The 23,378-nt window shown below is 51.7% G+C and overlaps 2 protein-coding genes across 2 annotated transcripts in view; one reads left to right on the top strand and one right to left on the bottom strand.

The window, feature by feature from the left end:
- Nucleotides 1-2,928: 2,928 nt before the first annotated feature.
- Nucleotides 2,929-9,180, top strand: Mpg (N-methylpurine DNA glycosylase). The gene is made up of 4 exons (XM_032912133.1): nucleotides 2,929-3,140; nucleotides 4,141-4,338; nucleotides 6,349-6,553; nucleotides 8,731-9,180. The coding sequence occupies exons 1-4, from the start codon at nucleotides 2,967-2,969 to the stop codon at nucleotides 9,141-9,143; spliced, it is 990 nt and encodes a 329-aa protein (XP_032768024.1). The 5' UTR covers nucleotides 2,929-2,966; the 3' UTR covers nucleotides 9,144-9,180.
- A 430-nt stretch (nucleotides 9,181-9,610) lies between these two features.
- Nucleotides 9,611-23,378, bottom strand: part of Nprl3 (NPR3 like, GATOR1 complex subunit) — a 38,112-nt gene continuing 24,344 nt past the window's right edge. Inside the window, 9 exon segments of the mRNA XM_032912132.1 lie at nucleotides 9,611-10,098; nucleotides 10,727-10,919; nucleotides 11,418-11,459; nucleotides 11,462-11,495; nucleotides 11,497-11,607; nucleotides 13,485-13,614; nucleotides 13,983-14,089; nucleotides 17,580-17,736; nucleotides 18,522-18,659. Coding sequence (XP_032768023.1) covers nucleotides 9,933-10,098; nucleotides 10,727-10,919; nucleotides 11,418-11,459; nucleotides 11,462-11,495; nucleotides 11,497-11,607; nucleotides 13,485-13,614; nucleotides 13,983-14,089; nucleotides 17,580-17,736; nucleotides 18,522-18,659 — 1,078 coding nt within the window. The 3' untranslated portion in view covers nucleotides 9,611-9,932.

Here is a 23,378-nt window from a genome sequence, read left to right as displayed (position 1 = left end):
GAACCAACCCCTGGTCCCCTGTGAGAGCAACAAGCACTCTTAACTGCTGAGCCATCTTTCCAGTTCCAGAGTCATCTTCAATGTAAGAGTACCACAGACAAGGCTGTCTGCATGCAGTGACAGAAAAACAGCTCTCCGGGATTCATTGCTCCAAACCTTGTAGTTCCCACACTCCAGGGGAGTCTGCGGCAGCCCCTCTGGCAAACCCCGCCTATGTCCACGCGTAGGAGTTGTTCCTGAGAACGTGGTGCCTGCAGACAAACGTCCATCTCAGCATATGGGGGTTCAGGATTCCCCAGATGAAACATATCGTGAAGTCCTGACAGTTTGAGTAGAAGAGTGTATGGAAAAAATTGTCAGGCCTTTATCCAGTCCCTACAGTCCCAGTACCTCCTACCTGTCCTATTGACCTAGACTTTGGGTGGAAGAACGTTTTACACAGAATCCAATCCGTGGCTTCTCTCATACTTTTATTGGCTGTAAAGAACAGAAGTCAGCTGCAATTCCTAATACTCGGGAACTGGTGGACAGGTGTCGGGATGGACAGGCTTCTACACTAGCTCCAGGTCCTGTGTAGCACTCTGTCAGCACCTGTGTGGTTAAGACCCCTGAGCAGTCAAAGGGCTCCCAATGGACACTTCCTGAACCTTCAGTTAGCTTCCTGGCACCACACAGAGAGATGTAGAGACTGACTCTGGATACTAGCTGTCTGGGGAGAAGACCCCTCATGGTATTGGACTCAGAAGGGGGCCCTATAAGCTCCTGGGCCAACATCCTAGCAGCCTGACAGCAGACCTTCCCTTGACCCGTCTGATGGTTACCCTCTAACTATCAAACAGCTAACTATCAAGGGTCCCCCAGCTACAGAGACTGCTGAGGACCGCCAGGGTGACAGCAGCCACTCTGCTGAGAAGCTGCTGGAGGCTGCCTGTTTCCAAACCAGGAGCCAACTGACCCCAGCCCATCCCCTGCTTTGCCCATGTTAGACAGGAAACCGAAGCAATGTGTTAGGCCCCTGAGACAGTAAAACTGAAGCCTAGAGAGCCGTCAGGAACTGGCAGCCCATGCCACCATCACTGGAGGCAGTGCCAACATCCCCACAACCTGTGGGGAATCAAAATAACTCACACCATCACCAACCCCAACCTTGACTCCTTTCAAAGAATCCTCCAGTGGCAGGCATCCTTGCCACCAGCCAGGCGCAAGGTACACTGGGCACAGAAGAGGTCCCAGGCTCCTTCCTCTTGGACATTCTCTTATTCCTGGCAAGCCTGCTGGCAAAACACACAGGGAAGCCCAACCCAGCACTTCCAGCCTGTAGTCCTCACACCACAAACCAGGAAGTGTGGAGGAGGGGCAGCCGTTGCACAATCCCACACCCTGGCCAGAACATCTGGAGAATAAGATGCTGGCCACCACCCCTGTCTCTGCCTGGGGCAGAAGCCAGGCTGCCCACCAAACAGAAGGAGCTTGTCATTCACCCAAAGGTGGGGATGAGACAGCTTTCTAGGAGTCTTCAGAATGCTCCAGGGGACCAGAATCCAACTAGGGTCTCAGTTTCCCTCCTAGATTGGGAAGGGGTATTATCCTCACAGGAAAAGAGAGGCATTGTTCCCACAGAATGGCTATGGGGATAAGGCCAACCTCGTTAGTTCAAATTTACAACATATTGCCCCCACCCCACCCCCGGAAACTGCACAGAGTGCCACAAACAGCTGGATGGCTTCCAGCAGGCAGCAGGCAGGCAGAGGCTGCCGCTCCCTCCCCAGGAAGTCCCAGTTGAGGCCCATGAGAGGGAATGGCTGAGCCCCAGCCTGGGCCAGAGTTCAGTCCCTGAGCTGGCCAGTGAGAAGCAGTTGAGGACCAGAGAGTCCTTAGGCTAAATGCCTTGTTCATGTAAGGGTCCCAAGCATATGGCCTCTTGCTCTGTCCTGTTTCACGTCTCTGGTCCCAGATGCCAGAAGCTCAGAAATCCAAGACAGCTCTAACAAGCCCTCAAAGGTGTGAATATAGGTGTGACTATATAGGTGTGAATATGGCAGTGTGAATGGAGACGGTAGGAATGCCTCTGCTAAGAAACCCTTCAGACCCGCACCACCCCTAGAATGGTTGCAGAGGGTGAGGGTGATGCTGCTGGGTATGGGGCCTGCCACTGACCTGAAGTGGGAGAGGAGAGCCTATCCCAGGACCTCCTTTCCTTTGCGCCAGTCACTTCCCATTCGAGGCTCAAGTCTCCTGCACAGATGCACAGCCTCATTTGAAAGGTTACAGATAAGGTGAGGGGCAAGCTTAGGTCCCAGAGAAGTAAGAATTAAGAGATACTGGGCAACGGTTACCCAGTTCAGCTCCCTGCAGCCCTGGTCCTGCCCTCCAAGCTAGTTCTGCTTAGGTGGTGAGTGAGCCCTCTTCGCAGCAGTTCCAATCATCAGGGATCCAGGGATGTAAGTGGGGCTCCACTGCAGAGGCAGAATTCCCTTCCCTCCCACCTATCAGCTGTGATCACCCAGGGTAGGGTTCTCCAGATGGGGAAGGCATCCGCTTCCGGTCAGTTCCACCATCCAGCGATAAAGCTGAAGAAGGAGAATTCCAGGATCAAAACCCAGACTGAGATTCCCTCATGTTTGTTCTCTACAACACCCAACGCAACCTCTGTGGCCCACCCTATCTCAAAGCAGGGCCTTCTGATCCGGGACCCTCGAAAAGTCAGTCCAGGTTCAGAGAGTATTGCTTGATGGCAGTCGGGCCATTGGGACAGAACCAGACCTAGAGAACCTGGGTTCCAATCCTAGTGGTGAAAGTAAAGGTTTCTACACTCGCCCCGCCCTGTCCCTCCCTCTAGGCTCCTCACTCCGCCTCTTCTGCAGATTTGCCCCACCCCCGCGCTGTACGCCTTCTGCGCAGACTCAGGCTTCAGTACCCGCCCTCACTGCGCTTCCGGTGGCCTGGGCTGTACTGGCGGCGGCTAGATGCGCGGCCGCGGTGGTACTGCGCGCCTGGGCAGAGGACTCCTAAAACCGGTGTCCATGGTGCTCCCCGACACCGAGCACACTCCATTTCCTGGACGAACCCGCCGCCCAGGGAATGCCAGAGCAGGATCCCAAGTGACCGGATCTCGTGAGGTCGGCCAGATGCCAGCGCCGGTGAGAGGGGGCGCAGCGTCGCGAAGTCTGAGCCCACGGCGAGCTGGCACAGTGGGTCGGGCTGCAGAGACGGTCACGTCAGCATCCATTCCCGGCCACCTGGCAGCCTTAGTCCAACCTGGACGTCAGCACAACAGATAAAAATAATGGGTCTTACCCGGGCGTGGTGGCGCAGGCCTGTACTTGAGAAGTGACTAGAAGCAGGAGGATCAGGAGTTCAAGGCCAGCGTAGTGATTTTTGTTTTGTTTTGTTTTGTTTTTTTAAAGTAATGATTCGTTAACCAGCCAGCCCATCTTGAACTGAGGACAGATCTCAGGTTCACTACCCAGTTGTCCTTTTAATCCCCTCCTGTTGTACCACAATAGTTGAAGGATGTGGTCGGATTTCCTTGCTTTGTTTATGGGCTGTTGGTAGAGTAGCACCTGCTGGTCCTATAGACCCATAGATTTCTTGTCCCAGTACCTAGTTAATATCCAAGCAGTCAGAGGACAGCAGGTGCCTGAACACTTAGAATGTGACCAGGCAGGCGGACATCTCCATGCACACCCATTTGTATGCCAGGTCTTGTCAATACCGAGGGGCCTATCTTTTGAGTAGTGCCTGGACAAACTCTGACAGGCCCTGCCCAGGTTCTGACTGTATTTTAATTCCTGGCCAGGATTAGGAATAAAGAACCAGGTTCCAGAAACAAGTTGTGGAGATGGTGTGATTGGCAGGAATCAGAAAAAACAGCTCGTTTGTATTGGAGTCAGGCACCCACCTTCTCCTAATGCCCCTTACCTATGTTTCCCCTATGTGCAGCAGGTATGGGCAGAGAATGCCCACCCATCCTGTCACCACTGACAGCCCAGATTACCTACACCAAGTTTCAAGGCCCTCTGAGGCTGTATTAGCTGTAGGGTTCTGTTTATGCCTCAGAATGGCTTAAATAGACACCTTACTTTACAGATAAGGAACAGGCAGGCAAGCAGACACTTCTTTTGTTTTTAACCATAACAGCTTTCACGAAAGATCGGGCAAAAAAAGCAGCGACTGGCACAGTCAGAGCAGCAGCAGACCCCTAAGGAGAGACTCTCTTCGACCCCTGGCCTCCTGCGAAGTATCTACTTCTCGAGCCCAGAGGACCGCCCTGCCCGGCTAGGACCGGAGTATTTTGACCAGCCCGCAGTCACCCTAGCTCGTGCATTTCTGGGACAGGTAACGTAATACAGAAGCAAGTTCCAGAAGCTCTTTTCTTGTTACTACTCGGTCTCATCCCTGACTCGGCCTCCCTTGTGCATACATAGGTAGCTTCCTTGTCCATATGGGCCCCATAGTCTGACTGTTGTCTGGGATCACTGCAAAGAATAAGAATATTGTTAGTGGTGTCCCTTGGTGGAGTCGGCAGGGCCCCTGGCAACTGTCCTGCTTTGGCAATAACAAGAGGTATGTTCTTATGCTTATCCGTTAGTGACGTAGGGACTGTTCTGAAATAACCTTAGGACAGGGTGTCTGCACGGGCCATTGATGGGTATTGGCCCCAGCATCTGTGTGAGACCGTTCTTGCCTACCCTGTTCCCTGATGGCTGGGGCCAGGGATACCATTAGGCTGCCAGCGTCTGAATCACTTGAAAGAGCTGGCCTCCTCACTGCATGGCTCAGTACCCAAGGCTCAGCACACGCCCAACCATGCTTACAGTGGAAGTGGGGACTACTCCAGGCCCAGCCTGGGGCAGCTTACAGTACAGCCTGTCTCCTTCTGAAGTGCACGTCATGGAGCTGACAGGGTTCTACTCCTTGGTGCTAGAGCTGGACGCTCTGGTTCTAATGGTTCCCTGGCCTACCTTTTCCTTTAGCTGCTTCCCTTTATGGCGTCATGGCTAAGAACAGCCAGTTTCTCTACTAGAACTGGGGCTTCGAGTTCCAGGAACAGACCCTGACCTATCAGAGAAGGGATGGGATTCTGTTCTCAGGATGTTTTAAGCTGCAGGGATCTGTGTTCCTTCTAACAGCACCGTAATAATCAACAGCTACGATATAAACCATGGTGCAGAATTATCTCAGGTCAAGGGTTCGAGGGTGGCCCAACAACACCGTCACCACCATCACACATCCAGCTGCCTGTACTCAGCTTCCTGGCATATCAGCTGGCTCCCACACATGCCCACTGGAACCTGCATTGGTAGACAAGATGATGTCCGGGAGAGAAAGGGTTATTTTCGCCTGTGTATCCCTTCGGTCAAGGAAAACCCAGGTGTGGGTCATAAGCCCAGTGAAAGGTTCGTTGCAGTGGGCTGTCAGGACAGCAGCTACTCTGGACTGAGGAGCATGTCGTTTTCCCAGACCCTCCATCAGAAAAGCCCCAGGAGGTTCCTCGAGAAGCTCGTGTGGGGTTCCCAGTGTGGCCCTTGGAGACGTGGGAGCACACGGGTAGAGTTTGTGAAGGAACACTCCCTGGCCTTTATCTCTTCCTAAAACATCCCTGTCTTCGGTGTTCTGGGTTCCTGAAAGAATTTTTAGGTTTCCTTGACAAACACTGGCCACCTCTTTTCCTCTACCCTGCTGTTACCAACTGACCCTGAGGCACCATGGTTCTACTTGAGCTAAGAAGAAGGTGCCTTCTGACCAAATAATCCCTCAAACCTGTGAGGGAATTAACGTGGCTGGATGCTGAAATCCTTCTACAAGCCCTGGCTGAATCAATGTTGGCCATTCCTAGGATTACAGTCCGAGCTGGCACTGCATGAGCTGGACCTGCTGGCTACTTCTCACTAAGGCCTCAGCACTGGTGGGCACAATCTGAGCTCGTGGATCCTCTGTGGCTGCCTTAGCAGCCTAGTTTCACAAGCACGCCACAAAACCACAGTAGGGACACCCTTGGGCCCAATGAACATTAAGTTCTCTTAAGGGAACTCTGGAAGATGTGGAGAGGCAGAGACCACCACTGAGGGGACTTGGAAGTCAACCTGCACTGTGACTCCAAGTGAATCCTGAGATGTGCTTAGAACCCTTAGTGAATAAGAACTAGAGTTGGTCAGGAGGGGCTGGTGACCCTAACATCAGCATTCAGGTTCTGAGCAAAAAGCCCAAGAGGCAGAATGGAGAAGCCAGGTAGCTGGGTCCGTCTGGGCCTGGATGTCTGGTATACCTTGAGTTTAAAAGAGGTCTAAGTGGGGACTGTCCAGGTGGGTTGGCCCCCATCACCCTGAGCAGAATCACTGCCCACAGGTCCTTGTCCGGCGACTTGCTGATGGAACAGAACTCCGTGGGCGCATTGTGGAGACTGAGGCATACTTGGGGCCAGAAGACGAAGCTGCCCACTCAAGGGGTGGCCGGCAGACCCCCCGTAACCGTGGCATGTTCATGAAACCTGGGACTCTGTACGTGTACCTCATCTATGGCATGTACTTCTGCTTGAACGTCTCCAGTCAAGGTCAGTAGTGCTGGGCCTGAGGGAACAGACAGGCTAGCAGCTGGCCAACCCCCTGAAAGACTTGGGTACATAGGCATTTGAGTCGGAAAGTGCCATTGCCAGGGCAGAGTTAGGATTTCAGGAGCGTTGGCTGTTCTTGAGGGGTGGGCGAGGCTGGCTGAGGCAGCTGAGCTACACACAATAGAGGCTATGGGCCAACCTGAATGCAAAGCAGTCTGTGGCCGGAGTCTGGGTTAGATTTGGAGTCAGATGGAGGGTCGGGAAGTGCTAGAGCCTGACTTTGGGTGAGCTGGGCGCACACAGGCACCTTGCTGAAAGCCCTGTTATGGGGTCGAGTTCAGTTATTCTCGCCAGGAGCACTTCTGCCCCCCAGGGGACATTAGGCAGCATGTGGGGACATATTTGAATGTGGTGCCTGACTAGCACCTAGCAGGTAAGGTGGGGATGCTGCCAGAAACCCTGTGATAAGCACATAGACCTTCTGGCCCCAGACAGCTCCAGGAAGGATGCTGGTACAGTGCTCGTGGGAGAAACCAGCTCTCCTCTGGGGTCCAGCGTTGTCCTGACAGGCATGTGGCCTTGTGTTTCTCCGTGGGCTGAGCCAGAGGAACCAAGAACCAGTACCATCCTGCCAAAGCCACTGCTGGCTGGAGTGTGGATGGCATCTCTCAGTCCCTGTTTGTCCCTAAGTGACCAATGTTCTTGGTTTGTTGGACAAGTACTTTGATACAGGGAACTGTTGTTACCTACAGCAGGTGACTGAGGGTCTACCACAGGGGACTTGGGAGCTGCAGGTGAGTGGACCACAGGACTGGCTGTGCACCTACCACAGTGCCAATTCTGAGCGACACTATGGATGACTAGACATCAAAAGATCACAGGACAGGGCTGAAGGTTAATTCAGTTGTTAACAGCATCAGCTGCTCTGGCAAAGGACCTGGGTTCTCTTCCCAGCCCCACGCATACAAGTAGTGCAGACATACATACAGACAAAACAGTTTTTATTTAATAACAAAGACCACAGAAGCCTTCTTGGACAGAACCAACCCTGCTTGTGTGGCTGATGTAAGGGAACAAGCTAACTAACCGTGGTTAGTACTACAGTCTCCGGGAGAGAAGAGGTTCCGAGCACAGGGTGGACAAGGCAGAGGCAAGCAGGACCATCCAAGTTGAGAGCAATCCCACAAGAGTGCACAGGGTCCTGGCCAGGGCCATCCATGTTGAGTAGAGGCTGAGGACATGGATGTCACTGGCCAGGTGTGAGTGCTGAGGGTGTGAGAAGAAAATGAGGATTGAAAGGCCAAACAGAGCAGAGCTCAGGATGCCAAGTTAAAGCATCTGCAGTGTAGCAGAGTTCCACAAGGACATGGAGGTCAAAGTGTTTGCATGAGGATGAGGAAGAGCCAAGAGAAGGTGGGGTACTAAGGTGGCTCTGGGGGACTGAGTAGGGACCATGTGTCCTGTACTTACCGACACTCTGTAACCTGCTTCTCCCTGCAGTGAGAGACGTCCCAGGTAGTGACCTTGGTACTGCCTAGCGGGGGATTCAAAGGACTGACTGTCCAGGCTTTCCTGACCTGTATCATTCTGGATTGGGTCTGAGACTTGCTGTGAATGCCTAGCAGAGTGAATGCCTCTGTCCTAGAGGTGCTAGCTCTCTGGAGCTTCCTCTGTCACCCTCATAGCTACTAACAGTGAAGACCAGGGAAGCAGGCTACAGAGATAGCCCAGTGGTTAAGGGCATTTACGGCTCTTCCAGAGGGTCCCAGTCCAGATCCCGCAGCAGGCAGTTTACAGTTGCCCATAACTCTAACTCCTGGGGATCCTCTCAGAGCACATAGATACATGTATGAATACACAGAGAGACATTTAAAAAAAAAAAAAGACTAGGGAAGCTACAGAAAGAGGAAGCTGATGCCCAAGTCTTGCCCACACTGGTTGGTCATAGTTCTGGCTCTGAGGACAGTGGTGAGACTGTCAGTCTTCCGTGGTGGAGGCTTCCCAAGGTAGTCAGGGAAGGCTTAGCAGCCTAGTCAATGCTATAGAGAAGGTGGAGGGAGAGGGGTCTGATTCAGTGGTTTACAGGTTCAGAAAGACAGCAGCACCTCTGTGACACTGGGTGTGTGCATGGGCAGGAGACCTGAGGTTTACTTCCAAGCTCTCTGTCTGTCTCACAGGGCCTGGGGCTTGTGTCTTGCTAAGAGCACTAGAGCCCTTGGAGGGCCTAGAGACCATGCGGCAGCTTCGAAACTCCCTCCGGAAAAGCACTGTCGGCCGTTCCCTCAAGGACCGAGAGCTCTGTAATGGTCCCTCCAAACTGTGCCAGGCCCTAGCCATTGATAAGAGCTTTGACCAGCGAGACCTGGCCCAAGATGAGGCTGTGTGGCTGGAGCATGGCCCTCTGGAGTCCAGCAGCCCAGCTGTGGTGGCGGCAGCCCGCATAGGTATTGGCCATGCAGGGGAATGGACACAGAAGCCCTTGCGCTTCTATGTCCAGGGCAGCCCATGGGTCAGTGTGGTAGACAGAGTGGCTGAACAGATGTATCGGCCTCAGCAAACAGCGTGCTCTGATTGTTCAAAAGTAAAATAAATAACCTGTTTGTAGGGAACTGTCCACGTCTCAGCCAGAATTCGTGTTCATGTAGTTAATTCTTTATCCCGGTCGGGAAACCGGGGTACCCAAGTACATATAGCAACAGAGAGGGAGAACATCAGTGTGCAGTATATACACCTAAGAGCAGAATGATAAACAAGTGTTTTAGACCCTCTCCAGGGTAGCTCCGCAAGGGGCAGGCTGGGAAAGGGATGAGAAGGACACAGCTGTGTGTGCACAAAGGGCTTGGATTCTGAAGACGCGTCCTGTAAGACCTTCCCCAGCGCAGCAGTGAAGCTGCCGTAAGGACCAGATTGAAGAGGGAGGCTGGAGAGATACCAACGGTTAAAAGTGCTTCCTGCTCTCCTGTTCTGTTCCCAGCACCACATGCGGTGGCTCACAACCTCCGTAACTCTAAGGCATGCTTTTGTCTGACCTCTGAGGGCACACATACACACAAAACCATAAATAAAAATAAATAAATATATTTTTTAAAAGTGACATCGATGGCACACATCTGTAGTCATAGCACTTGGAGGACGGGCAGTAAGATCAGGAGTTCAAGGTCATCCTTAGCTACATAGTAAATATGAGGTCTGGGCTAGAATTTCAGGGAAAAGACAAAGCCCAACAATGGTTGCCCCGTAGCTGCTTCTGACCAGACTGACGACCGACACAGGGAGCAGTTCTGCCAGGCTAGGGTTGCCTATACCCCTAAGGCCAGTCAGGAACTCTGCAGCAGAGGGGAGGTTGTTTCCATCCACACACTCAGCATGCCACCTGGGCTCACGTGAGCAGTGCCTGGAAGACAGCAATAACGGGGTCCTCATGGGTGGTCACCACCAGCACGCTGCGGAACTTGTCAAAGAGCATGAGCAGCTGGGAACGCCGCGTGTTCTCATTGTACATGATCTCCTCCAGATGGTGGCGGCCACGGAAGTAGTGAAGGAGCCTGGAGGAGACAGGACAGTGTGAGCCTAGCCCAAGGCCAGTGCTACTGAGGACAGCCATTGGTGGGTCAGTCTAAGCCCGTACAGAGCTGTGGGGTGAGAGCCAAGCATCCTGCACCCGATGTCCACCAGTCCCCCGAGGCAGGTGGTGGTGGGCCTAACGAGAGCCAGGAAGCCGCCTGCCGTGCAGACTCAGCCACTTGAGCATGCACCCTGCTGAAGGGAGGAGAGCTCAGGGCGTCCTTCTGCTCCCCATGGCATGGGGCAGTCTGCTCCCGGGAGCTTCTGCAGCTGGGTCCTGCACAAAGGCCTGGGTACAGAAAGGCCTGGATCAGCACTTAAGAGTTGCAAATGGTCCAATAGTCTGCAGTGTGTTTCTTCAAACGGAATGACAACCTGACCTCTCCCATAACACCATGCTCTCCATCACCTAAGGCAGGATGGGCATGGCAGACATCGAGCTGCTATGATACAGGGCCAACAATCAGGACATACTCCTGCTGAGCCTGGACAACAGCTCCTGCTGTGCACACACGGACCCCAGAGCCACCACTTCACTGGGCTGTGCAAGGCGACCAGCACTCACTCCCATCAACAGTCCTCCATGTCCACGCAGTCAGTGCTCCCTACCTGGCAAACATACGGAGGTCCTCAGGGTTTTGGGCTGCGGGCACATTGAGGATAGCAGCCCGCTCATGCTCTGAGAGGCTGGCCAGCAGGTTCTCTGTCATCCGTTTGTTCAGTGGCGAGTCCCCACTGGGGAGCAGCTCTGCACTGGAGTTGTCCATACTGGGGCTGGTGAGGGTCATGTCGTCACTGCTGGCTGTGGATTGGAACAGGCCAGCTGGATTCCAGTGTACCAAGGTGGAGGCCCCAAAGGCACCCCAGACTCTGGAGAGCATCCAGACCCTGAGATCACTGCCACACTCGCCTCCAACTGTACAGTCTGCCTTCATGCAAGAACACACTGCCATCCTACCACCTAAGTGCCTAATGTGTGGCTAAGCTGGAATACAAGGAGCCACCCTACAGAAGTAGCTTCAAGGACCCAGAATGAAAGCTGCACACGCACCACACCCCTGGCAGGAATGGGTGTCTTGTCCCACCTCAACCAACATGGAGGTTAAAGCACTAGACAGGTAGAGATATATGGACCCTGGCAGTACAGGGGACAGGAGGAGGAGGTGTCCACGGGAACAGGCAGGTGAGTACAGACGTGTAAAAACACCTCTTATTCCAACAATGCCCAGACTTCCTGGATGTCACCACCAAAGTCTCCCAGCCCCCATTACCAGACAGATGTCCTGGAAGGGGATCCTACTTGGGGAGCCAAAGCTTAGAGCATTGGGTGTGCTGAGGCTGCGCCACCAACTCGGGCTGTGAAGGGGACGTCATCCTCTCATGGGTCGGGGCTCCTCCTCACTGGGTGATGCCATTAGGCAAACATAGGTATGCAGCTGGATGAGCAGCCGGCGCTGCAGCATCCACACCACCATCTGGATGAGCTGGGTCTGTGGGTGAGCAGAGCAAGACAGCGGGTGGGCTGGGCCCCTGACCCAAGCCTGGAGGAACAGGCTCCTGTCCCTGGGGATTAAGAGAACCGTGGTCCACAGCAGCCCCAGTACCGAAATAGGAAGGCCTCCTATTAGGAAAAAAGGACCCTCAACTGCGGGTAGCTCTGCAAGGTCAGCATACCCCAGGGAACACAGTGGGGCCAGAAGAACTCCCAGACCACACATGCACTAGCTCCCATCATGCACCTGGCTTCCCTCCCTAGCCAACTTACCCTAGAGCCAGACCTGTTCCTGCCTCCCACCCTCACCTCCAGCCCACTAAGACCTGCTGCCATCAGACAGTCCACTGCTAGGCAAGCCCACACAAAGTTCAGAGAGGAAACTGTCATGAGTCCTTGGCTCTACCTCAAAATCTGCTTCAAGAACACAGGTGATTCTAAAAGGAAACAGGAAGAGGACCCACTGTTCCTATGTGAAGCCAAGGGCTCTCCCTTGTGAGCACGGCCACAGCAGCGGAACCTAGTGCCAGGTAGTACCCAACACTGATGGAAAAATATCTCAGGCACAGACACCAAGCAGCAAGGTGTGTGCACACAGTACCAGTGCTCTGACCTTTGGGAGGCCCAGAAGAGCTACTGCCCAGGTCACTCATGGTAGGGAGCTGGGTTACTGGGGAGGAAGATACACACCCACCATGATCAAAACCAAATAGAATTCTAAAGAACTGAAGCTATTGTAACAAAATGTAAAAAATAAAACACAAAAGCTTCATAACACTGGACAGCATGTCGCTGGGATGTGGCAAACCAAACAGCTCCATCCCAGGCCCCTGACAAGGCCTGAAGCAGCTGCTCAGACATGGCCTGGAAGATCAGCCGTTATCCTGACAACTGGGAAGTTTCTGCTGGGATGGGAGCTTTGCCAGACCCTCCCCCAGAGAGCTGCCTGGGGGAGAGAGGGAGGTGCAGATGCAAAGTGCATCTTTCATCCTCCTGGCTCTGTTCCTGGAAACCAAGGGCCCTGTGAAAGACAGCTTTAGAACTCTGGCACACTCAGCATGTAAATGAGCTAAAAACCCAGGATCTTATTCCCATTCACAATCTGAGAAGGGAAGTGTTTGACTTTAAGGACTGATTTTGCCCAGTGTATCTGGCAGCTATTAAAACAAATACTTTGCTTTTGAAGATAAACCATGGAGATCACCCAGTTTGTCTCCAACACCTGTGCTCTTTCCCTAGCTTCCCACCTAGAGCTTAAAGCACTGAACAGGGGAGGGGGCAAAGCTTCTCTGACTCCAAGTCACCATCTGACCATCTCTCGAGCATGGGGCAGGGAAAAGTGACTGACCCCTGCAGCCCACTGCAAATTTATCCCCTACACCTTGAGAAGCATCCCCATCACACAGCCTCTAACTGCCAGCCTCTGTCCTCACCCAGGCCCACCATCCAAGACTCAACCCTAGCCTGATACTGAGGGCCTACTTAGGAAAAGGACTCTAGGCCCAGCGACATAGGATTCCACACAAAGATCCCATGGCTCCTAAGCCCCCAGAGGAAGGGACACACGACCTGAAGTGCCTCGGAAAGCAGGGCCAGGCTTAATGAGAACAAGGCTGTCTGCACCTCCATCTGTGAGAAGCCCTGCCCCAAAGGCAGCACAAGGCAATCTTGTCAGCCCAGGAAAAGCTAATGCCCTTCTGGCAAACTTAAACCAATTCTAGACCTAAGAATGCCCATGGTGGGCTCCATGGGCACAGGAAGCCTGCTGTGCTTGCCAGTAAATCCCACCAACCATGGCAAATGATCAACAGTGCCAAGAGCCTTGGAATCAGGGGCCACCAGACAGGAAGCCACATAGGGGCTCTATTGACTCACCTCCTGTGCAGGGGGGGCCAGGGGGCTCCTGAACTCCGATAAAGAAACAGGCAAGGAAAACTTGGCCAGGACAGACGGCAGGTCATGGGACGGGAACTGGCGGGAGAACTGCTCAGCTAGTGGAGAGTACCTGGGGCAGACAGCCATGGTCAGTGCATTTCCCATGCTCACTGCAATTATCTCGGTGAGCATAATGACATCAGAATAAAGTATGGTGACCCAGCAGGCCTTCAGATGGCAGAATTATACTCATTGTCCCTCAAGATATGGCAGGAACCATAAACCCCTGACTTCAGCCAGGAAGAGATGGCCTTACCATGGGCAACACCAAACCAGACTGTGATCTGCACCAGAGCATGCTATTGGCAGCATCAAGAATATAGTGGTATCTGGCCTCGTGGCTTCAAAGCCTCTAGGGCCACTGGGGGCGCCATTAAAGGGTCCTGCTGGGCGTTTTCTAGCTCCAGACTCCAGATTTTAGCAGCCAGTGGTACTTACAGACACACACTGGCATTGGGAGACAGGACATAGACGTTGTTCTCACACAGTGGATAGATGATGACGGCCTTGCCCCAGTACACCAGGTGAGCTGCAAGCTGGAAGACCTGCAAACCAAGGGAGATGGAAGGACTAAACTTGGAGGCCATGGCCTTCCTGTCTGAAGAAAATACCCTCTGCAACTCTTCCAACTTGAAGCAGCATTGTAGCACCCCAGCACAAGTCAGTGGAACCACCATCACTGTTCCTGTATTCGGAGTCCCTGTGCTGCTTGATACCACTGTTTTGCTAGGCAGCAGGCACATGACCATGGACACTGGAGTGCTTGGAGCATGGGCAGAAGCACAGCATTCTCAGGTCCACCAGACACCCAGCACCGTTCTCCAAAGTAATAAACTACGGAGTCTCATCCTATCCACCCCTGCATATGCACAGGTCCCTATGCACTCTGCTTTCCCCAGAGACCATCCTCCATTCTGCTCTCCTAAGCTCTCAGATACCAGGAAATACACAAAGATACGAGAAATCCTTTCTAGGGTAGCCTCAGTACACACCAACTTTATGGGGGCAGCCAACCTGAAAACAGCACCACAGCCCTGATAAGGTATGTGAAGCCTCAAACAATGGCACTTGATGCCTTCAGCAGATGGGCCTAGGTGAGTTCTGCCTTGACAGTGTCTGTTACACTGCTAAGGGCACTTGTCAGCATCAGCCAACAACCAGCTCAAACATGGAGGAAACAGCCAGCTCACTGTTGCCCTCTTTGCTCTTATCCCACATTTCAGACTTGAGCTCTCAGGCAAAGACACACCCATTTTCTCTGTATCTGCGGACAGTGACTTCCAATCTCATCCCCCCTTCACCCCTAAAACATTCTCCATTAAGAAGCCAAAATGCCACTCTTGGAACTAAAAATCCAAAATAAGCATGACAGAGCTGGAACCAAGGTGCCAGCACATCTATGCTCCCCTGGGTTGTTCCAACAAAGAATCTGCCCTTGCCTCTTCCTTGGTTTGAAGCCTCATCAAAGCCAATCTCTACTCTTGAATGCACATCACCTCCTTCTCCTCTGCAGTCAACTCTCTTTCAACCCCCATCTTAAAAATATTGCGTGCGTGCGTGCGTGCGTGCGGTGTACATGTCTTCATGCTAATGTACCCACAGAGGCCAGAAGAGGCCGTCAGAGGCACGGGAGATACAACCTGCCCAACATGGGTGCTAAGAACCAACCCTGGATCTTCTACCAGAACACTAAGTGCTCTTAACCTCTGAGCCAGCAGTTCTCAACCTTCCCGGTGCTATACCCTTCCTCATGCTGAAGCCCTGGGTTCAGTCTCTAATATTGCCCAAAACAATGTGTGCACACAGTAATGCCTGAGGAGGCCTGAGGATGCTGACACACCCAAGAAGTCAGGAGGCTGAGGCAGAAAAATTCTAAGTTTGAAAACAGTCAAGTCTATACAGAGATATCCCATCTCAAAATAATAAAAACTTGGAGGGCCTGTAATCCCAGCACTCAGAAGGCAAGCAGAGATCTCTGTGAGTTCGAGGCCAACCTGTTCTACAGAGCGAGTTCCAGGACAGCCAGGGCTACAGAGAAACCCTGTCTCAAACAATCCTTCTCCCTCAGCCTCCTGAGGGCTTGGGTTACAAAAGTGTGTCACAAGGCCCATCTGAGTGTCCTTATAGCATGTGTGACAGTCACATTTGAGACAGATGTTCCCTAAAGGTTCATCTACAGGAAACAGCAGTGGCAGAAAATGGTGAGGTGAGTTGCAGAGAATGGCCGGGGCTAGACCTCACAGGGCACGCCAGCAGTAAACTCTGATTTATATCAGGTTCAGCAGGGAGTTGGTTCGGAAGGAAACACCCTCCTCCCCGATCCCAGACAAGACCAAGACAAGGAAATGGAAGAGACATCAAAGGTTTACCAGACACTGTGACAGTGAAGTCAGGCACAGGCCTAGCATAGACTCCATCAAACAGCCTCTTAGTAAAGCCTTTTCAAACATGGAGTAGGAAGTGAAAATAGCCATCATCCACATAGCCCAGACTCCTTAGGACAGCAGCACCGCCCCTCTCTGTGGGTGTTCAGAGACAGTGAATACATTCAAAGTTCTGCGTAGATGCTAGAGGGAAGCAGAATGAGGTCCTTGCTGAATCTTGTCCAGCTTGAGATGCCAAGTTGAAATACAAAGGCAGGATATGCTAAGTGCTCTCACAGAGCCTATGAAGAGTCAGAGATAGAGAGAAGGGACCAACTTATCCTGAGAATAGAAAGGGCTTTGGAAAAAGCAACCCAATAGGCCCACAAAGCAAACACTCTCAGCAATGCTAACCCCACATAGAGGCAGGAGGCCTAGCCGGAGGGACCCGAGGGGGCCTGCCTCAGAGCCATGTCCACTTCATCCCACAGAGAGAAGGCTGGACTTTGCCCAAACTGAGGGCCCGGTTAGGCCTCTGCTACCCTCTGGTGGCCACAGGGTGCACAGCACCACCAGATGAGGATGTTGGCATTTATTCCCTTGGTCCTGCACCTACAACCCTGGCAGAGGTGACTCACACAACACTCCAGGCCCCAGAAAAACAGTTTCTTCTGTGCTTTTCCTCCTCCACACTTCAACTAAGGGGCCTTCTTTCTGAGCCCAGAGGGCAACCACAAGCACTTGCTTGGGGCTGTCTCTGCAGCTCTGCCACATTTCCTTCTCCACGGGAATGAGGGGATGTTGGTGAGTCTAGGGCTGGTTTGGAAAAAAGGGAAGAAGGAACAGAAGAAAAGAGATGTGTGTGGAGCGTAACTCGTTTAGACACTAGTCCCACAGGCATCAGAGACAGAGGGAAGCAAATCCTCAGTTCTATGGGGAAGGTTTTCTTGAACATTTGATCAGACTTAACTGACCACCAGAATAAGGCTCCATCTCTGCATATCTCATCATTAAAGATACGTACTTTATTAAAAACAAAACAAAGGGGCTGGAGAGATGGCTCAGCGATTAAGAGCACTGACTGCTCTTCCAGAGGTCCTGAGTTCAATTCCCACCAACCACATGGTGGCTCACAACCATTTGTAATGAGATTCAATGCCCTCTTCTGATGTTTCTGAATACGGTAACAGTGTACTCACATACATAAAATAAATAAATATTTTTTTAGAAAAAGGATAAAAGGTAGGAAAATGTACAAAAAATAGAAGCTACACGGTAGGGTAAGTTACCCACTCAAGTCCTAGCTCTCGCTTCCCACAGGCTTGCTCATAGAGCAGTGTGAGATTGTCCTAAGCTGGTAGATTCACTGTGTGGATTATACTACTCCCCAAGCTGTTCTCCAGGCCTTTGCAGGAAACACTTCTCTCCTTTCTCCCAAGGCTTGCCCCACCTCTGCTTAACAGAGAAAGAAGTCAGTCCTGTGGCTCTAAACTAAGTGTGACCAGATACGAGAACCCCAAGCCTCCTACCGTGAACCGTGGCAGGACATATAGCATCTACTGTGTGCTAGACAAGGGCCCTGGGGACTCAGCACAGCAGGCAGTCTTTCCTGATCCCCACAGGCTACCTCCCTTAAAGTTCTTCCCACTCCTCCAAGCGCCCAGGGCCCTACCTGCAGCAAGGCCAGATCAGCATCCTGGGCTAACTGCTGTAGGTTCTTCACAGCAGACGTGGTCTTGATCACCCGCACCAGAGCCGGGGAGCAGTCAATGGGAAGCTCACTCAGTAGAGACTTCTCGTCACTGAGCAGTAGCAAGGCATGGTAGGGGCTGAAGGACAGAGGCACATGTCAGCGAGACATAAAGAGCCATGGGGCCCTGGAACACCAAGGCACAGCTAAAGTCCATAGGCACTGGGCAGGAAAGGTTGAGGGGAAATCAGATAGAAAGCCAAGGACCACTGCAGCAGTAATGCTGACGTCTATCCCCTCTGGGATTCTCCCAGCTCGTGCTCGCTCTCTCTCTCTCTCTCTCTCTGTCTCTCTCTCTCTCTCTCTCTCTCTCTCTCTCTCTCTCTCTCTCTCTCTCTCTCTCTCTCTCTCTACATGTTGGCATGGGTATGTGTGTCAGAGACAGAGACTCTGAGATGTATGTGGGGGAGGCAGTGCACGAGCCTGTGCATGTAAGTATGCAGGTATGCAGTCCAGAGGTCGGCATCAAATGTCTTTATCACTTGCCACCTTTTTTTCACACTTATTTATTTACGTGAGGCGCAGGCATGGAGTTCCCTTCTTCTCCCATGTGGGTTCCAGGAACTGAACTCAGGTCACATCGAGCCTGGCAGTGAGTGTCTTTACCTGCTGAACCAGCTTATCAATCCTCAATCTTATTTGAGACAGGGTTTGTCTGTATAGCCCTGGCTCCTGGAACTTAGGACCAGGCTGTAGACCAGGCTGGCCTTGAACTCAGATCCTCCTGCCTCTGCTTCCCAAGTGCTGGGATTAAGGGCGATGTGCCATCAGGGCTGGAGAGATGGCTCAGAGAATTTCCAGAACAAAGCAACTAGTAAGGTCTCAGACAGCAGCTGAGGGGAGGCAGGATGGGGAATCTCTCACCGGATGGCTTTCAGGCTCCGTTCAATAGCCTCAGGAGGGATCAGACTTGAAGCTGCATAGTGGATCTTATGGGGAAGACAGAAGCTCACTTCCAGCCAGCTGTTAATGTGAAGCCGTACTACACCAGATGTGCACAGGCTGTGAAGAGTGAACATTGTTACTGTGGTGGGCATCTGCTTATTTCCACTGAACAACACCCTATTCACAGATGGTGGCCTCACATGCTGCCCTGTTGGCTAGAGGAAAATGCAGGTGGAGATCTCAGGGGTACAAGAATATCTTTTCAGATCTCAATATACCTAAGAAAATGTTAGGAATATACACATAGACACAAACAAACTCTGTCTGGCCCTAGAATAATGTATAATCCATTCAGCCCATCAGGACTAAAAGAAGCTTCGTCCATCTCCCGGAAATTCACTGTGGCAGAGACACTGGCTGCCTGCCTGGACCCTGGCAAACACCTGGCACCCACAGCAACCCTCTCTCTGAGAGGGCCTGTCTTGAACACCTGATGTAGACCCCAGCACAGCTGGGCAGCTGGGCAGAATCGGGCTTATCTCCACAGAGAAGAGACGGGTAGAAGAGGGAGGCTGTCAGATCCTACAGGATGTTAATGGTAGGAAGCACAGAGCACCTCCCTTTATGGTGGTGGAGAACCACAGGTACAATCTGTGCAGTTATCAGAGGACAAGTAGTGACTACCCAGCAAAGCCCAAATATTCCTCCACAGCAAACCTTTTCCTCCACATTCTCAGTGGTTGACACATACTTACAGTTCAATGTGCTCAGGTATGGCAGCATACAGCATCTCAAACCATCAACAAATCCTATGTGCTCTGCCTGCAAATCCAGACCTCTTCAGCAAAACCAGGCCAGAGCTGCCCAGACAACCAGCACCTGAGGGGGTGCCCTGGTCCACTTTCCTTACAGTTTCTCCCTGGGCAGTGTCATCCATGGATTTCCAACACAGAGAGCCCTGTGTGTGCTGCACACACTTCCTGTCCTGCCCTCACTTCCTTCCCCATCATTCAAGTCCAGCATTCTCAGGATCTGGCACTTAGGTTTGCCATGGCCTCTCTTCCCAGCTGTCTCTTGTCTTTCTTATAACTCCAATCTCATATGTACTTCCTCAGTGAGGGATCCTGGCCCCACCTTCATTCTGGCCCCTCACCCTGCACGCTGTATCCATGACCACAGGATTCTACCTGCTTGCTTCCTAATACTGTCCTAACCAACCACACCAGGTATATGCAAGGTTTGCACTGGCACACGAAACACTCATGAGTGGAAAGGGGGAGAACCCAGAGTCAGGCAGTATTCTGCAGGAACGCTGTCCTCCCAGAAACCCATCCTGTAGACAGGTGGCCCTGTGAGTTGTCCCTACAGAACTACACCCAGGAGGGCAGGGTTGTATGAAGGAAGAGCCCCACCCATGGCTCAGCCACACAATCCTGGTGCCAAGTGCCAACAACATGTGTTTATTAAATAGAATTTGTTCAGGTCTATATGCTGAGTGGGCAAAGAGTATGTTAGTGAACTTCTGAAATGAAATTATACAAATGACATAAGGAAAGAAAAGCAACTGCTCAGGTAAAGCCCTGTGACTTGCACTTATTCTGCCTGAGAAAGGTATTTCCTGTCATCTGCCCCAACCCAGTCAAGTTCAGAAGAGCCAACCAGGCAGGCAGCCTCCTTCATCCAGTGTAGCAAAGACAACTTAAAACTCCATGACTCTGTTCTCAAACAGGACACACCCCCTGGGCTTCTAAACTACCAATCTCTATAGTACCTTCCCTGGTCTTGTTTCCACTCAGAAGAGCAGCCAAGAAGTATTTTCCCACCACCACCCACTCTGCTATTCTCAGCTCCCAGTATGGGAACGGCCAAGGATAGAGCAGGCTAGTGGTTAAAGGGGGTGTGGCAAGGGCTCTTCCTGCCTGGGTCAAAGGTCAAATGTTTGGGTACTGTGGGAGAAACAAGGCCCTTGTTCCAGGCTCCCGGAAACACACTTTTGTTTTCTCTTTTCTCCCACCCCTGTTTCTTTTTTCCCAGACAGGGTCTTTCTATGTATTAGTTCTCAATACGTAGGCTGGATTCAAACTCACAGAGATGTGCCTGCCTCTGACGTCCAAGAGCTGAGCTGGGAGTAAAGATGTGTGCTGCAACGCCTCTCTCTCTCTCTCTCTCTCTCTCTCTCTCTCTCTCTCTCTCTCTCTCTCTCCCCCTCCCTCCCTCCCTCCTTCCCTCCCTCCTTCCTCTCTTTCTTTCTTTCTTTCTTTCTTTCTTTCTTTCTTTCTTTCTTTCTTTCTTTCTTTCTTTCTTTCTTTCTAGACAGAATTTTGGGACTGGAGAAAAGGCTCAGTGGTTAAGAGCACTGACTATTTTCCCAGAGGTCCTGAGTTCAATTCCAAGCAACCACATGGTGGCTCACAACCATCTGTAATGGGATCGGATATCCTCTTCTGGTGTGTCTGAAGACAGCTACAGTGTACTCATATACATTAAATAAATAAGTAAACAAAGAGACAGACAGAATTTTGTTGTGTACTACAAGCTGGCCTCAAACTTGTGATTCTCCTGCCTCTACCTCCCAAATGCTGAGATTCTCAGCATGTAGCACAATAGCTGCCAAGGACTATTACAGTCTCTTCCTGGGGCCTCCAGCAATAGACAAGAGCTCTAAGCTTCTGAATTGTCCCCAGAGGGTTGCCAGGAACTCTAGCCAACAGATTCAAATGCAAAAACAAGTTATTTTCTCCTTCAAGCAGAGAATAAGCAGAGGGGAAAGGAAGCGGGAGAAGAACACATCTGTGACCCCCACTCCCCAGGATCTCTGCAGCATCCACTGATTAATGCAAACTACCTCATGGCTCCAAAACATCTGCTCCTGCTTCTCCCAGGGCCTCAACCTCCTAAGGGTGGGTGTATGGAGGGCACCACAGGCTGTGGCTGAGCCTAGTGGACAATGGTGGTTCACCAAGGAGGTTCACAGGGTAACCAAACTTTGGGGTAACCAAACTTTAAAGTCTGTTAAGAGCAGGGTTTAATGAGTGTCAAGATGTGGGTCAAAGACCTGGATTGGCCTTTCTAGGAACGGACCCGAACCAACTATGTCTGCGTGTAGTTTCCAGAGCTGCACCACTCTTCAGGATGGAAAGCAAAGTTCACAACCAACCCTGAGAAACACTGCGTCAGGAAAGCCTCTCAGCATTCACAGAGGTGGGAAAGGGTCACACTGCTGCGCTGTGGTCACGCCCATGCAAACACTAGCCAGGCTCCTCCAATTGACTTGTGGTCACAAGGGAAGAAATAGAAGGTCCTGTTTTTGAGCTCTTCTTATTTAGGGCAGTACAGGGTGGCTACTGGAACAACATGGGATCAGAACTACATAGCGAGTCTCCTGTCATTTTGAACATGGTTGATCCTGTCCACCAAGGACCCCAGTGATGTGGGGACAACCATGTGCTAGGTGCAGCTCTAAGTAGTGTTTCAGGCACCTGGGACACAGCAAGAGAGGAGACAAACTGCAGCCTTTTACTTAGAAGATTCTTACTCTGGATGGGGCAGTGTATAAACTAGAGTTATAAGGAAGGTACATAGAGACTGGTGTGGCAGTGCAGGCCAGGGTTAAATGCTAGCTGTGGGCATGAGGGGCACATTAAGTAAGGCCTTTATAACACACTCAAATTCATAATTCAGGTGTGTCCGACCTCGGGCCAGCTGACTCAGATCCCCAGCCTGTGTCCTTCCCTCTGAATATTTTGTACTGAGTTAGAGTCTCCTTACAAACGAACCAATCTCTGTGGTGTGGAGACACTAAACCCTGCCATTAGGAGTCCCCTGAGTACCAGATGCACATCTGGACAAACCTCTAGAGTACATTGGAAGGACAAGGAGTGTTAGAAACATGCCTGCCCAACTTCTAGCTTCTAGCTCTGGAGATAGTCAGGTGAATCCTTCACAGCAAAACTGTAAACCAGGAAACACACTAAAGTCTGTTGAGAGAAGGGAAGAACAAGGGCTGCCCCTGCTTCTGTGATCTGCATTTCAAGATGAGACCCAGGGTTTGTATCCAGAAAGTTCCCTGCTGAGCTTGTGTTCCTGTTTGCAGGAGTTCAATATTTAGTTTGAAAATTCAATATTTAGCAGAAAGATGCTGTGCCCCGAGCTTATCCAGCCTGCACCCAGCATTAGAGTCCAGCCCTTCTGCAACAGGAGATAAATGTTCCTGCCAGGGTCCTGCATCTACACACCATGACTGTGCAGAGCACCGCAGTCCTATCTTCTGCACCCAAGATGTACCGTGTGCAAGCTATCTCACTCCCACACTCCTTGGCCTGCCTTTAGCTAATAACCAAGAGGTCACTTCTGACCTCACCTCAGCTAAGCCTCTCTGAGACTCTGTCATGTATCCTGTGTGCCCTGCCCCACACAGCACCCAAGCTTCCTACTACATGTGATAGGATACAGCACGAAGCAAGAGGCCTCAAAAATCCTACCTTGAAACTCAAACAAAACTTTACATGTATGTACACTTTTAATGAAATACAGACTAGCTCTCGGAACATCTACAGGCTTCTCTTGCTCTTGCTCTTGTGCGATTAACAATGCAGCCAGCACTACTTACCCGGCCAGGCCTCAGACAGCATTCCCACCACCTGAGCTCCCAGACCCAACCCCGGTCCCTGTTAATTCAAAGAATCACTCAACAGAACACTTCTTCACACCACAAGCAATTTATATCATCACTCCTCCTGCCACTCCATATCTCTTTAACTGTGGATGAGCTGTGCAGAGGGTTGTGTTATAGAAAGTGAAGGGACATCCCTGCCCTAAGGGATGCAACCTTGGGGA

Source organism: Rattus rattus, chromosome 9 (genome assembly GCF_011064425.1).
Source record: "Rattus rattus isolate New Zealand chromosome 9, Rrattus_CSIRO_v1, whole genome shotgun sequence".
In the NCBI taxonomy this organism is placed as follows: Eukaryota; Metazoa; Chordata; class Mammalia; order Rodentia; family Muridae; genus Rattus; species Rattus rattus.
This window is presented reverse-complemented; position numbering and strand designations above follow the sequence as displayed.